Source organism: Hydra viridissima, unplaced genomic scaffold (assembly GCF_058129835.1).
Source record: "Hydra viridissima isolate aposymbiotic clone 2 unplaced genomic scaffold, HvirCarnegie_v1 scaffold_13, whole genome shotgun sequence".
NCBI lineage: Eukaryota > Metazoa > Cnidaria > Hydrozoa > Anthoathecata > Hydridae > Hydra > Hydra viridissima.
This window is the reverse complement of record NW_028324312.1, coordinates 1,947,006-1,963,244: the sequence shown is the minus strand read 5'-3', so window position 1 is coordinate 1,963,244 and position 16,239 is coordinate 1,947,006. Positions and strand designations below refer to the sequence as shown.

General features: G+C 35.6%; 1 protein-coding gene across 1 annotated transcript; it reads left to right on the top strand.

The window, feature by feature from the left end:
• The first annotated feature begins 13,947 nt into the window (after window positions 1-13,947).
• Window positions 13,948-16,021, top strand: LOC149879999 (uncharacterized). The gene has a single exon (XM_090070881.1). It carries the CDS (start codon window positions 14,022-14,024, stop codon window positions 16,005-16,007), a length of 1,986 nt encoding a protein of 661 aa, XP_089927007.1. The 5' UTR covers window positions 13,948-14,021; the 3' UTR covers window positions 16,008-16,021.
• The last annotated feature ends 218 nt before the right edge of the window (window positions 16,022-16,239 follow it).

Genomic DNA, 16,239 nt, shown 5'->3' with positions numbered 1-16,239 from the left:
TTCAAGATGTCTAAATATTATAATTCTTCAAGTTTAAACAAAGACTTGATCGTAGTCCATTAAGTTAAAAAAAGACTCCTCTTGTTCTGTAGTGTCCTATGGCTAAGGTTCTGTGATCATTCAATAGGATCCTCTTATCATCTTTTGAGCTGAGTGCTATCATTTAATAGTATTCTTAAAAACTTTATTTTTAAGAATGTTAGCACAAGATGTTAATAATGCTTTGAAAGTCAAGACCTTCATTCAAATTTTTTAAGACGTAAAGGCACAAGTGACCGCAATAAGAGGTATTACCAAACTTCACTCTTTCGCTGTTGTAATAAACGGGACTCTTCAAATAGTCAACCAGTTCGACAAGAGGAGGTTGAGCGTATGAATCAAAGCTGTATTTTTTATTACCGTCTTTGTACCAGTACACCCAATGAAATCCTCCAGTGCTTGAATCACCAGTGTTTGCAATACCGCATTCTTTACTTCTCGATTTTTTTGGTAACTCGTCTCTTACAAGAACACCTCTAAAGTTTTCTAATTCTAATTGTTTAGCAGCCTTTATCAGTTGAAAGTAGGTTAAGGCCTCGTTGGGTAAAGCAATTCCTTCTACGTCAATCCAGTCGATCATTTTTAAAAATTTGTTAAAAATTTTAAGCTCTTTAGATCATTTTATGATTCATGGAAAATCTTCGAATTTTTAGTTTCTTTGAAACGGTGTTAGAGAATGGATCCTAAAATGGGTATGCTATTGAAGGGTGAATTAAGTCCGAGGAGTAAACCAGAACCGGAAACAAGAGTGCTTACAAGCGTACCGAGCAAGGGGAGTAGAGCACCGATGAAACCTCCTGTTATTTCATGTCCTTTTCCAGTTTTAACAAAGAGACTTTTTCCAGTTTCAATGAAGAGCCCATCGCCTTGGATATTTCCAGTCCAAGGTTTTAAGAATAAGCCAGAGCCAAATTTGGTTATTTTTAGTTCTTTTCCGTCTTTGCTCAAGTAAAATGTTTTGGAGTTATTAGTTGAGCTTGCTGAATCTTTGCTTGTGCGATTGACTCCTCGTCCAGTGATAGAATCAACCATAGCTGAACCGGCGGATGAAGCAAGTCCGCCCAATAAACCTTTTGCAAGTACTGGAGCTGCACAAGAGGCAAGCGTTCCTAGTAAAGGTAAAAGAACGCCGATGAATCCTCCTTCTACTTTTGTGTTGTGCATGAGTTGTTTTTTGCTGAGTTTGAGCGTGACACCTTTTCCGTTGATGTAGGCTTTTCTAATTTGGTCGAGTTGCGCGTTAGTGACAGGAAGAACATGTTCGCCGTTCAAGTCTTGATGAGTGAGTCTAATGCTAGCAGCAGTTTTTTCTTGAATGGCTTTTTTAATTTTGTCAGCTTGTCCTTGCGAGATGTTAAGTTTAATGTTTTGATACATTTTTAAGTGTTGAAAAATTATTTATTTCACTTCTCGAATGTGATAACGGACCGTAATGTCCTCTCCTCTAAAATCGATCAAATCTCCATTTTGATCAATAATGCGAGTAACCATTGTTGAAATTTCAAGAAGTTTAACAGGAAGATAAATTAAATGCGTTGGTCTTTCGATGATTTTGTAACCGGGGTTAACATTTGGGTTAAAGGAGTAGATGGAATTGAGTTGGGTTCCATTAATATAGGATGATCCGATAACGTTGTTAACAATTCTGATGGTGTTGGAGCTTAAAATTTTAGCAATATGATCAGACTCGTATTCAGAATTGGAGCTTAATTTTCTTTTAGTAAACCCTAAAACTGAAGCGATGCTGTTCTCCACGTCAAAGTCAATCAGATAATTCATACCAAGTTTAATAGTTGATTTTAAAGTATTAATGTTGATTCCAATTTGAAGACCGTTTGGAGAGTAGTTAATTTTATTTGCAATGATATAACTTCCACGTTGAGCTGTTTTTATCGTGTTTAAAATTGACTTTTGCAAATAGTCGTTGATGTCTTTGATTTCATAGCTTCCATCAGGAACGATGATGTTTTCCCAATGAGCTCCATTGTTCATGCTGTATTCGAAAGAATTGTTTTTACTGTTTACATTTGGAATGCTGTTGTATGTTTCTAAGCCGAGAAAAGCCATTTCATAACTTTTTCCTTTGTCGAAAACGATTTTGTCTAAAAATGCAGTCGTGATAACACTTGATTTGCCATCTACATCGATTATAATAACAAACATTTTTATGTAGAGAAATTTTTTTAAGTTAGAAAAAGGCAAATTCGTTCAACCCTCTTCGGTATTTTCCACCGTCCTTTTTTGACGATAAATCAATGACAGCAAATCCGTGAGGCTCATCCCAGCAATCTTTGCAAAACTTTTTAAATTCTTCTCTGGTCATGTCGTTGGAAACGCGGTCCCTATAAATGAGATTGACGTCACTTTCGTCTTGAGGAAAGAGACAGATAAAGTTGGCATTTGTTCGTATGGTTTTTCTAGGGAGCATGAAATAATTTTGAGGGAGATAAAAGCAGTCAATGTTAGAGTGTCTTCCTCGCATATAATAGGTTTCGCATTTGTTTTGCTTAGCATCTAGCAAGTCGTCAAAGATCATCAAATTGTTTTTGGTCGAGTCTAAGGATTCAGGTCCAGGCACATCGTCATCTGTTTCGAAAAATTAGCACTCCATGTCTGTTTCTACTTCCAAATATTTTGAAAAATCATTAATAACATCTTCAGGGCTTAAATTCAATTTTTCCATTTCTCCTTGCACTTTGAACAAATCAAGAATGAGTTCTTTTGGTAGTTTCTTCTCAAAGGCTTTTTCGAGTATTTGGTATTCAGGTTGGCAAAGAGATTTGCCAAAGACCAGCAAGTGGTTATAATCCAGCCATCCAGGCTTGAGCAGTAAATTGAGAAGCAAGGTTGTTTTTCCGCAACCGGACTTTCCGACGATAAGTCCTCGAATGCTTCTTGGCAAAAGCTTGTTGTTGTTTCTTTTGGTTTTTCCAATGTTCCATGACAAATCAGTAATTTCCTTTTTTATATTAAAACTTTTTTTATATATGTTAAAATGTTCTGCGTTAAATGCAAAAGAGAAACTGAAACCATTCACTTGAAAAAGGACATGACAAAAAACAACAGACCAATGTTGAAAGGGACCTGTGATTCTTGCGGAACGACCAAATGCCAATTTGTTTCTTCGCATACGACAAAAGGAGGTGATTTGGTAGAGTCGATTAACAAGCTGTTGAGCAAAGTGAAGCTTCCGTGGGCAAAATTTCCAGGAGAAATGCACATTCCTGGGATGAACTTTGCAGGACCAGGAACCAATTTGGATAAGCGACTGACTTCTACGGACATGTATCAAGATTGGAGCAAGCCGGTAGACAGAGTGGACAATGCGGCATACCATCATGATTTGGCTTATAAATATTTCAATGACGTTCAAAGCAGGAATGTGGCGGATCAAATGATGCTTGAGGAGATGAATTCGATCCCCAATCCCACTCAAAGAGAGATCAACGAGAGAAAGCTTATTGCTCCGGTGATTAAAGCTAAAGCTAAATTTGGATTGGGTGTGAGTGATTTGAAATGGACGGATCAGCTTGCAGAGGAGCTTCATAAACCGGTCATTCATCATTTTAAAAGAAGAAGGGTGATTGTGAACGACATTGATGAGATATGGGCCGCAGATTTGGTGGACATGCAATTGTTTTCAAAATTCAACAATGGCGTAAAATATTTGCTCATGGTGATTGACGTGTTTTCAAAGTATGGATGGATCGTTCCGTTAAAAAGCAAAACGGGTCTTGAAGTAGCTGAAGCGTTGAAAAAGATTTTCGAAGAAAGAAAATGCGTTAAATTGTGGGTGGATAAAGGAAAAGAATTTTACAACAGGGATGTGAGAGCGCTAGGTGTTCAATTGTATTCCACTGAAAACGAGGAAAAAAGTTGCGTCGTTGAGCAATGGAACAGAAAGATGAAAGAGAGAATGTTTAAATATTTTTCAGCCAACAATACCAATAAATACATTGACGTTTTGGATGAGATGGTGAAAAATTACAACAACACAAAGCACTCTTCCATTAAAATGACTCCAGTGGAAGCTAGCAATGAAAAGAATAAAGGTAGGGTATGGTGGAATCTGTATGGAAAGGATCAAGCATTACCAGCAAAGCCTAAATTTTCCATGGGTGATCAAGTGAGGATCGTAAAAAAGAAGTCTCATTTTGAAAAGGGGTATACGCCGAGATGGACTGAAGAGGTTTTTACCGTGTCAAAAGTTCAGCATACGGATCCTCCCACGTATAAAATCACTGATGCTAACGGTGAAGAAATTCAAGGCACTTTTTACGAGCAGGAGACGCAAAAGATGCATCAGGACATATTCAGGATTGAAAAAATCGTTCGCAAAACCAAGAGCAGATCATTGGTGAAATGGTTGGGGTATCCAGACTCGTTTAATTCGTGGGTGGACAATAAAGAATTGATCAGTTTGCAAGAAAGATGATCTAAAAAATTTTAAAGATGTTTTAAAATGCATGCTCCTCACAAGTTTTTTAGAAATGTTGCCTCAGCAGAGGTTCACTGTTTGGAATTGCAATTGAAATATTTGGAAGAGAGGATCAGAGAGTTGGAGAAAAGAAGACCGAGTAACATTATTGTGTCGGAAAAATTGCTTGATCATCCACCCTATTACAACACGAACGGACAGTATGAGATTTTTGCTCAGAAAAATATTAAATTTGTTGCTCTCACCCATACAGCGATAACGTTATCCATTGGACTGAATTTGGAGAAAGGTGTTGCAGTGGTGACATTAATGAATAAAATCACTGAGCAGTTGAATTATAGAAAGAACGAAGTTATTATTTCAGAGTCTGTAGATAGCGTTATTATGGACGTAAATAGCAACAGCAGAGAGGATGTGATTGTTAAAAAAGGCGAAAAGTTCTCCACGATTACTTACATTGATTTAAAATAATCTTTCTTAATGAAAAATGGAGATATTGAATGAAAAACTTTATCCAGTTCTTCCATCGGCTCCTGCAGATGAAGGGCATGTTCCAGTTATTCCTGCAGATGAAGGGAATTGTCTTCAGAAGATCGGAGAGATTCAGAAAGAAATAGAAACTGAAAAAGAAAAGAGAGTTCATCTTAGCAAAAAGTACCATCGCGTTTTTAGGATCATTTCGAATGTGGAGGTTGTGATGCAAGGTTTATGCATAGCATTGGGTGCGACTGGAATAGGGCTTTTGTCAACGATTATTGCTAGTCCAGTAGCGATTGCGTGTGAAGGTGTGGCTATTGGAATGGGTTTTTTATCGATTGTTGGCAGTCAAGTGAATAAAAAGATGGCATAGAAAGCGGAAAAGCATGAAAAGATAAAAGTGTTGACAGAGTCAAAATTGAACATGATCAGCGAGCACATTTGGAAGAATAAGCAAATCAGAGTTTCAGTTGATTTTAGAAGAGCTTCAAAAGTTTAAGACCATGATGGGGGAAATACGAACCAAAACCAAAAATGGAATAGATGAAGTGACTAAAGAGAAACTGATCCAAAAAGGTCGAGACGATGCCATTCAAGCGTTCAACAATATGTTCAAGAAGGGATAACATTAATGTGAAAACTGATTTAGGATTTTTTGTCTGCGTATTCTAAAAAGATGTTTTTCTTTAATATACAAGACCCGGATAAAAGAGATGAAATTGTGAAAGAAGTTAATGAGAGAAGAAAGAGGATTTACCAAGACAGCATCAACAACAACATTTCAGAGTCAAATTTTCAAGCTAATGTGAGCAAGCTGTTTAGACCCCTCATCGAAAACAACGAAAAGATGCTCAACGAAAAGAAAAAATTTGTATCCAAAATGCCTTTTGAAGTGAATAAAGTTGAAGATAAAATGTTCATTGGTAAAATGGAGGTTGAAATGGATGGAGATGACATTATTGTTGGCGATGAAAGGTATGAAAGAACAAAAGGTCTTTGGGAGCTCATGACTAAATTTGAAATACCGAGCGAGTATACGGATGAAGATTTGCAAAATTATGAAAAAATTTTAATGGACAGTGATGCTATACGATCTGATACGCAGCCGCATAAACCGAAAGCTTCAAGAAGGCTAAAGTATCAGAAACTTATTGCTCCTATTTGGGAAAAAATGATGCGTATTGAAAAAGGGAAAAAAGGTCGTGGAGTGATCATTCTTCCGAGCGATCCGAATGCGTTGGTGGAAAAGCTTGAATTGAGTATTGCTTCCTGGCATGCTGGAAATACGGGATCAAGAAATGTAGCTGTGAGCATTTGTGATGAGTTGTCGAGACAAGGAGAGATTAATAAAGCGTAATACAAATCGTTAATGAAGACGATTGATAAAATTCATCAAAGGATTTAAAAAGAAAATGTTTAAAAAGAAAAATGCTTATATGCAATAATCGAAGATATGTGAAAAAGAACGTTGTTGGAGGAGGTGGCATTCTAGACTTAATTAAAAATTTCATCAAAAGAGCAACTGCTTCAAGTATGTCAAAAGCAACAATGAATATGCTAAAAAATGCTGCATTAAGCAAAATTGGGCAAGAAGCGATTACAGCTGCAAAATCTGCTGGGACAGAGTTAGCTCTTTCTGCCATTTCTGCTGCTAAAGATGCGGCTGTTTTCAAAGGTAAAAAGACCATTGAGAAATTAAAGACTGGTTCATCCATTCAAACTAGGAAAATGTCGAAACAGAATGCGATTCGAATCCAAGACCTGGTGAAGTTGGGAAGAGGCTAAAAGATCGCTTGAACGATGAGTGTGAAATGATCTAAAAAAATTTTTCTTTCTATAAAATGATAACTACTGATCGATTAAGAGTGAGTGATAACCAGAGTATGACACTGGCATTGAAAAAGTGGATTTTTTTTAGTACTTTCCAACCAATCTGGATTTAAATTCTTCAGGAACGATAACTTTTGAAATTGACTGCCAATCCATTAAAACACTACCATCAGAGGCTTACATTCTTATTGAAGGAGTGTTGAAAAAGAGTGATGGAACCTTTTATGAAGCCACAGACAAGATCGCCTTGGTGAATAATGCTTTGATGTATTTGTTTAACGACGTGACTTATGACTTGTCTGGAGAGCAAGTGGAGAGAGTTATTTATCCAGGTCATGCCACTACCATTCTTGGAATGGTGAAATACCCTTACGGATTTCAGATTACAGATGCTTTGAAGCAAATGTGGTTCATGGACACATCAAATCTTGTTGAAAATGAAGGGTTTAAAGTTAGACGAGACCATTTGCTTGCAGACACTACATCCGTTGGCGCTTTTTCGTTCAGGATACCTTTAAGACACATTTTTGGTTTTTGTGAAACCTATGACAAAGTTGTTTATGGGTTTAGACACACAATCACCTTTTACAGAGCGGAGAGCGCCAGTATAGGAATGATTGATCTTAAAAAATTCAGGCTTTATATGTCACGCGCTGAATTGAGTGTTTCGAGAAATGCTGAATTCATGAGTTTATTAGCTCAAAAGATACCTATCGAAGTACCTTATAAATCAAACAAATGCGAAAGACAGCTTATTCCTGCTGGTCAAACAGAATTTTCCTGGTCGCTTGGAAGAATCACCGACAAAAGCGTTTCGTTGTTTATTCTGTTTGGACTTCAGACGAACAGACCCTCTAGTCAAACTGTTAATCCGTCTATATTTGACAATTGTGATATTAGCAATTTTTACGTGACCGTCAATGGAATAAAGTATCCAAACTATAATTACGACTTGAATTTTGGAGGAAAGAAAGTGGTCATGGCTTATGCAGATAAGTTTTCTTTTGATGAAAAATATTACGGCACAAACGAACTTGTTTGTCAATCTGGGTTGTCCTTGTTTCAATATATAAAATTTTATCCCTTGTTCTTTGTTGATATCAGTTAGCAAAAAGAAAGAGTGGCTTCAGAAACAGCTGAGTTGGTGATTAACCTTAAATTTCGAACTTCAACTGTTGCAAATACCGTTATCTTTGCCGTGGTGATCTCTGATAAAATGCTTAATTTTGTTTCAAATGGAACTCACATGACTGCTGTTTATTAGATTCTTTGAATCCATGGAAATGAATTTTTAACTTTTACCGTGTTAAAAAATTGAATTGGCTTTAAAAAAATCACGGCAGAAATAAAATGAGATATACAACATCGTATTTGAAAAATTTGCTAAATGAAAATGGTGTTACCAAAACGGCTGACGATTTATTAACGTTGATGATGCTTGCGGTTGAAAATAACTTGATCAGTAAAGACAAGATTTTAGAAAGGGCCAAAGAAAAAAGAATACGTCGCGAACCGCAAGAAAAGAAACCTACTGATCCAAAATATGAAAAGCTTTGTTTTATTAAGAAAAATCCAATCACTGTGAGAACGATCATCGTTGAAACAGGCGAGGTGACTGAATACAAGTCTCTTTATAAAGCGGAGAAAGGAACTGGTCATGGATGGAGATATTTATGGCGTCGAGATGGAAAGGTGGACAATGGAATCAAGATTGAATTTTTAAATTTTGGAAGTCTTAAAAAAAAATTCTTCTCTTAATAAAAATGAGATATACAACATCGTATTTGAAAAATTTGCTGAGGGAAAATGGAGCCACCAAAACCTCAAACAATTTATTAGGTCTGATGATGCTCGCGGTTGAAAATAACTTGATCAGTAAAGATGAGATTTTTGAAAGTGTGAAAGAGTACAAGTCAGTAAGTCGACCAAGAATACATGAGCCAAGAGAAAAGAATGATGATCCAAAATGGGACTGACTTCGTTCAGTTAGAAAAAATCCAATCACTGTGAGAATGACCAACGTTGAAACAGGTGAGGTGACTGAATACAAGTCTCTTTACAAAGCGATGAAAGGAACTGGTCATAGATGCAAATATTTTGAGCGCCGAGATGGAAAGGTGGTTAATGGAATCAAGATTGAAAAGCTTCATCATTGATTTTTTAACTTTTACCGTGTTAAAAAATTTAATTGTCTTTTTTTAAAAATCTTGGTATAAATAAAGATGGCAGTCATGCGAAAGGATGATCTTTTGAATGCTCTTGATGGTATGTTTGTGTCAACTCCTGATACGATTAAATCGAAAAGTTTGGATAAATTTTTAAAAAACGTTAGAAAGCTTCCAAAGGAACATCAAACGATTTTCAAGGAAATGGTTGAAGTAGCACCTTTAAAAGAAGTGGTTATGCTTATAAAAGAAGTTATTGACCTTCGTAATAAATTCTTTATCGGTACCAATTGGAGATTAAATGCTTGTGGTCGTAATAATTGTCGCAAAATCACTGAACAAATTAGAGAGATTAAAAATATGTATTCCTCTTAATTTTTTAACTTTTGCCGTGTTAAAAAATTGAAAAAAAGATGGGTAACATGCAAAGAAAAATTGTCGTTGAGAAAAAGTTTAACTTGGGTAGAACGAGCAGGGATGATCTTATAGTCGCTATCAACATCGAGTCTGAGCTGTCTCCAGATCCAACAGTTCGAAAAATTCAAAGAAGGCTGCGAGAACTTTCTTTGGAAGCTAAAAACCATATTTTAAAATGCTGTAAAGTTTGCTCTTTTGAAGTTCTTGTCTCGATTGTACGGCAATTTATTGATACCGAAAGACATGTTAAGGTTGATAGGCATACTCGATTTTTAAGTTTTCTCGAAGATCGCATATTAGATGAGAACGAGTTACTATAATTGCTTTTTAGATTCTTTTTTAAGATCTTTTAGATCCATGGCGACAATGTCGCTTCGAATTTTTAATTCTTTTTGAAGAATTGAAGAATTGAACTCGAGTAAGATAATTTACAATGATTAAAAAAGATGGATAGACTGTTGGAAGAAGCGAAAAGACTGTTGGAAAGTCAGTTTGAAGAAACGAGAAGACTGTTTGAAGGAGAGTTGGAAGAAAAAGATTTTGAAGAAGCGAGAAGAGAGTATGAAGAAGTGATAAGAGAGTATGAAGAAATGAGAAGACAGCATGAAGAAATGGGAAGATTGCTGGAAAGAGAGTTGGAAGAGCAGGAAAAAGCATATAAGTCAGAAAACGATATTATCGCAGAAGAATGGGAAGAATTCGCTTCATCTGGTTGGATGGGAAGATTTTGCGCTCCTGCTGCTTAAGATCTTTTTAGATCCATGGATTCGAAGAATCTACCTAGAAAAATTGAATTGGCTTTAAAAAAATCACGGCATTTAAAAAGATGGAAAGGAAGTATGTGATTGAATTTGATGCCATGGGTCGTGCACATCTGTTTGATGATGACAAAGAAATTCATGCGGCTGGATGTGAATTTACTGCACGTGATGACTGGAGAAGAAAGTATACGATTAGATTTGATGAAATGGGTCAAGCGCATGTATACGACTCAATAAGCGAAATTTTTGCCAACTATCTTGTTTTTTAATTCTTCAAAAAGAATTAAAAACGGTTCTAAGAAGCGGTAGCATGCCGAGATTTTAAAAAAATTGAATTGACTTAAAGAAAGTCACGGCGGAAATAAAATGAGTCACCAATCTCCAGAAAAATTTATCGCGAAAGAGCGAAAAGATGAAATCACCGAAAATTTTTTTCTTTCACTAATAAAAATGGAAGATAAAGCATTGAAAAAAGTCTCAATGGCATCTCTTCGTAATGATGCTAAAGAAAGGCATCTCAAAGGCTATACTAAAATGACGAGGCAACAGCTCATTGAAGCTATAAGAACAACAAAACCTGTCATTGGTCGAAAACCCCTTATAAAAGATGTTAATGATCGAAAAGATCGAAAGGATGACTATTCCAAAATGACTGTGAAAGAAGTAAGAGAGATGGCTAAAGGCCGTGGCGATATCAAAGGTATCTATAAAATGAAAAAAGTCGAACTCATTGAAGCTATAAGGCCTATCATTGGACGTGGTTCACGTAGACGCACGACTGAGGCAAGACCGCTTCCTCGTTCGAGGAAGAGGTCTTGGTGAGGCGGTTCCTACACCAAGAGCTCCTGTTCAAAGACTGGTTATTGCTCCACCTATTGCTACAAAACCTGTTCTAGCACCTGTTCCTGCACCTGGATGGTATTCAAGAATGCTAACATCTGTCTCTAACGGTTTTAGCCAAATAAATGATCTCGTTAATTCATTCATTCCAACTACGGTAAAAAATGCAGTAAGCAGTGTTAAAAATAAAGTGGAAAAAACGATGAATTCTCTCAAAGACGTTGCATTTCCTGTTACAGCACCTCCTGCTTCGGTCCCCGCTTCAGGGTCTACAGGTGGTCCTTTTACAGTAAAATTTAATATGACTAAGCATTCAGCAGAACGTTCAACCAGACTATTTTCTTACCAGCCGTCTTCTCGATACCAAGACATTGTTCCTTTTTTCAACTTGGTAAGAGAGTCTGCTATTCAAACCATGGAAGGAGAAAGAAACACAAAAGTAAGAATTTCTTTAGTCTGTGAAATGATTCGCGTAAGCATCTTAACAGGTGAAGAGACAATTCAGCTGGCTAACTTTTCATCCTACACGAAAAGATTATTAGAGGGTGATGATGTACGAACGTTAATGATCGAAATGGAAGAAAAAATCTTGGAAACTAGTGCTAATTACAACAAGATGGGATCCAATTGTGTCTTGTCTAAGATTTTAAGAATGGATATCAGCTTTGTCGATTATGAACCTTTCAAGGGTTCTTCCTACATGGAGCTACCTACCAAGTTGAAAAACAAAAAGGCAATCATCAACATGGAAAACAATGACGATCAATGCTTCAAGTGGTGTGTCAGGAGAGCTCTTAGCATGAAAAGTAGAGACAACGAAAGAATTGATAATGAGTTGATTGAAAAATCTAAAGAGCTCAATTGGAAAGGAATGGAATTTCCTGTAAAGGTAACTCAAATCGAAAAGTTGGAGAAAAATAATCCAACCATAAGCGTGAACGTCTTTCACTATGAAATGAATAAACCTCAACCTATGCAAATATCCAAATTTTTAGATCGAAAGCATAATGTTGATTTACTGCTCATTTCAAACGAAAACAACAGCCATTATTGTCTCATTAAAAATTTCAGTCGGTTTGCTGGTTCTTCAGCAGAATCAACACAAACAATATTTTTGCAGAAATTGTATACATGGTTATGACCTTGAAGAAAAGCTTCAAATCCATCGAGAACACTGCTATGATAACGCTCCAATAAGAATCGAACTTCCTGAAGAAGGGACAACTGTTCAGTTTAAAAACTATAACAAGGTCATGAGAGTTCCGTTTGTGGTAACTGCTGACTTTGAAAGTTTCATCAAACCCATCAATGACAACACTGAATATGATAGTAAAGAGTCGTATACCAAAAAATACCAAAAGCATGTTCCATGCTCCTTCAGCTACCATATCAAATGTTTTGACGAAACCATTTATAAAGAAAAACCTGTTTCATACACAGCAGAAAGCGAAGAGGATGACGTAGCTCAAAAGTTTATCACTAGGCTTGAAGAAGACCTTAAAAAGATTTTCGATAAGATTGATTCACTGCAAAAACACTGGAAGATTAAGAAAATAAAGACTGATGAGGATAAGAAGAAATTTAAAGCTGCAACAGAATGTCACATTTGCAAAAAGGATCTTAACGGTGACAAAGTATGGGAACACTGTCATTTGACTGGAAAGTATCGTGGTGCTGCTCACGAAGCTTGCAATAAAAAATATCAAATTCCAAAATTTATTCCCGTATTTATACACAACTTGTCCTGTTACGACAGCCATTTGTTCATCAAGAAATTAGGCGGAAAGCTCAATTGCATACCCAGCAATGATGAGAACTATATCAGCTTCTCTAAAAAAATCAAGGTGAGAGACACTATCGATAAGAAAGGTAAACCAAAGGAAGTAATGAGAGAAATGAGGTTTCTTGACAGCTATAGGTTCATGTCTGACAAATTACACAAACTCTCTAAAAATCTAACCGATGAACAATGCATAAACGCTAGAGAATATTATCCTGAAAAGGAAAAGTTCGACTTGATAAGAAAAAAAGGTATTTTCCCTTACAAATGGATGGACTCCATTGAAAAATTATCCGAAACGCAATTACCACCCAAAAAAGACTTTTATTCCAGACTAGACGATAAACACATCACTGATGAAGAATACGTGCATGCGCAAAACGGTTGGAAAGTATTTGAATGCGAAACCTTTAGAGATTACCTAGAAATTTATAACGTGTCTGATATCTTAATTCTAGAAGACGCTATTGAAAATTTCAGAAACGCTTGCATAGAATATTACGATCTTGATCCTGCTCAGTTTTACACCTGTCCTGGACTCGGTATGGAAGCCATGTATAAAAGTACTAAAGCTGAAATAGAACTTTTTAGATATCCTGATATACTCAACATGGTTAAAAAAGGAATACGCGGTGGAATCAGCATGATCTCAAACCGACTTGGAAATGCCAATAAGAAATACATGCAAGACTATGACCCTTTAAAACCATCCAAATTCCTCCTATATTTAGACGCTAACAATTTAAACGGATGGGCTATGAGTCAACCTCTTCCCGTTGGAGGATTCAAATGGATGACTGATGAAGAGCTTAAAAATTGGCGTCGTATGCCATGCATTCTTGAAGTCGATTTAGATTACCCCGATCACCTTCACGATTTACACAACGATTACCCTTTAGCCCCTGAAAGATAAACCATTGGAAAAGTTGACAAACTCGTTCCCAATTTAAACAATAAAGAAAAATACGTCGTTCATCACACAAATCTTAAACTCTATGAACAATTAGGTCTAGTCATCACCAAAATTCATCGAGGTTTTACCTTTAGAGAAGACCCAGCAAGCACAACCATACGGGACCCGTACGGTTTTTATCTGGGCATCCGGTACGGGCTAAATCTGGTATTTTCTAACGGGTTTCATCTGGGCCCCTTCTGAATTTCCCGTATGCGCGCGCAGGTCAGGTGAAATTTCTTATGAAAACTTTAGCGCTTACTTAATAGTCTATCCTTTTGAAGTAAAACCAAGTTTTCAAATTTTCTTCATTTTAAAAACCATGAGTTCACAAAGAACAAAACGACGAAAAATTTCTGCAGTTGTGGCAAAATTAGTTGAAGAAGCTTCTTTAAATAATAAACTAAATCATGATTTAATTGTGCAAGATAATATGATTGATGATTATTCATATGTATGTTCTGACACTAACGAAAGCCTAAGCAAAAACAATATTACAGAATTTTATGATACTCAAGATTGGCTTGTACATTCTAATGATGATTCTGATAACGAACAAATAGAACAACTAAACCCAAATGATAATAGCTTGGATGATGATCTAGGAAAATGGGCAGCCAGTTTTAAAATATCTCATAATGCTTTAGACAGTTTACTACAGATTTTGAGAAGAAATGGATCAGATTTGCCTAAAGATTCTAGATCACTTCTACACACAAAAAGGAAAATTGAAAGCAAAACAGTTGCAGGTGGTGAATATTACTACATTGGATTACAATATTGGCTTTCCCTACTATTAAAAAAATCACTTCTTTCAACAGACCTTTCAATTTTTACTATACATATCAATATTGATGGTATTCCATTGTTTAATAACTCAAACATAACACTTTGGCCAATTCTTGGTTCTTTTAAAGAGTTTGATCAAAGCATATTTCCAATTGCTTTATTTTCCAGTTCTTGTAAACCAAATTCTGTTGATAACTATTTAGAAGATTTTATTGATGAAATGAAATTTTTTCAGGAAGTTGGTGTTATATGTGACAACACTGGAAAAGCATACAAAATAAAATTGGAAGCAGTTATTTGTGATGCACCTGCTCGGTCATTTGTTAAATGCATTAAAACACATAATGGATACAATTGTTGTGAACGATGTATTCAACGTGGTGGGTGGTATCAAAAAATAGTGTTACCTGATTTATCTGCTCCTTTAAGAACTGATCTAGACTTTTTCAATCAACTTGATTCAGAACACCATAATGCAGTATCTCCTTTCACAAAGTTAAATTATAATATGGTAAGTGGGTTTCCAATTGATTATATGCATTGTGTTTGTTTGGGTGTTGTCAGAAGAATTATAAACTTATGGATTCAAGGCCCACCATCATGTAAGTTGTCACAAAATATTGTTGTAGTCATTTCTGAAAAACTGGCTGCTTTGCGACCATATATTTCAAAAGAGTTTTCAAGGAAATCTCGTTCGTTAGCTGAATTTAGGCGATGGAAGGCTACTGAGCTCCGTCTTTTTTTGATTTATACAGGGCCGGTTGTTTTGAAAGGAAAATTGTTACCAAATTATTATCAAAATTTTATGGACTTATCTGTTGCTGTCAGGATTTTGTTGTGTACTTCCTTACTTAAACACTATGCTGGGTATGCAAGTCAGTTGCTACGATATTTTGTGCAGACTTTTGAAGAGCTATATGGTAGAGATCAGTTAGTATATAATGTTCATTCATTAATACATTTAGCTGATGATGCAAAACACTACGGTGCTCTTGACAATTGTTCATCATTCAAATATGAAAATTATCTTGGTCAGCTAAAAAAGCTTGTTCGCAAGGCCCAGTCACCTTGTTCACAAATTGCAAAAAGAATTTTTGAAAATGCTGATGTTTATAGTTGTCAACCTAATCATATTGTTAAATTTAGTAAATTGCATACTGATGGTCCTGTAAATATTACACTGAGCCACTATCTTCAATTCAAGCAGTATCAGAGCAAAAAGTATTTCATGTCTAACAGTGTTGGAGATAGTTGCTTTGAAATATGTGGTAAAATTGGAATTGTTAGAAACATATTAAAACCAACTGCAAGCAATCATTGTGCTTATATTCTTTTTGAGGAGTTTATTTTCAAGGAATCTTTTTTTAAAGATCCATGTGATTCTAAAAAATTAAATATTTATTTGGTTGAAAGAACTGATGGTTTGTATCAGTGTTTACCACTAAGTGAAGTTGTAAAAAAATATGTTTGTTTACCATATAAAAATGGGTTTATTGTAATGCCACAATTGCACTATTGAAACATTTTGAACTTTGAATTTGTTTTTGAATATTGAATTTTCATAACAGCATATTTTATATGTGCTTTATTACATCAGTGTGAACCATTAATGTGTTTTTAATAATATACACGAGGTGTTACAAAAAGGAATACACCTATCAATTCTCAATAATTTAATTTTAATTTTTGATTATTCTTTTTTTTTTACAATGCTTCAGCTTTAATATCCATCTAGAAACTTAAACATAACT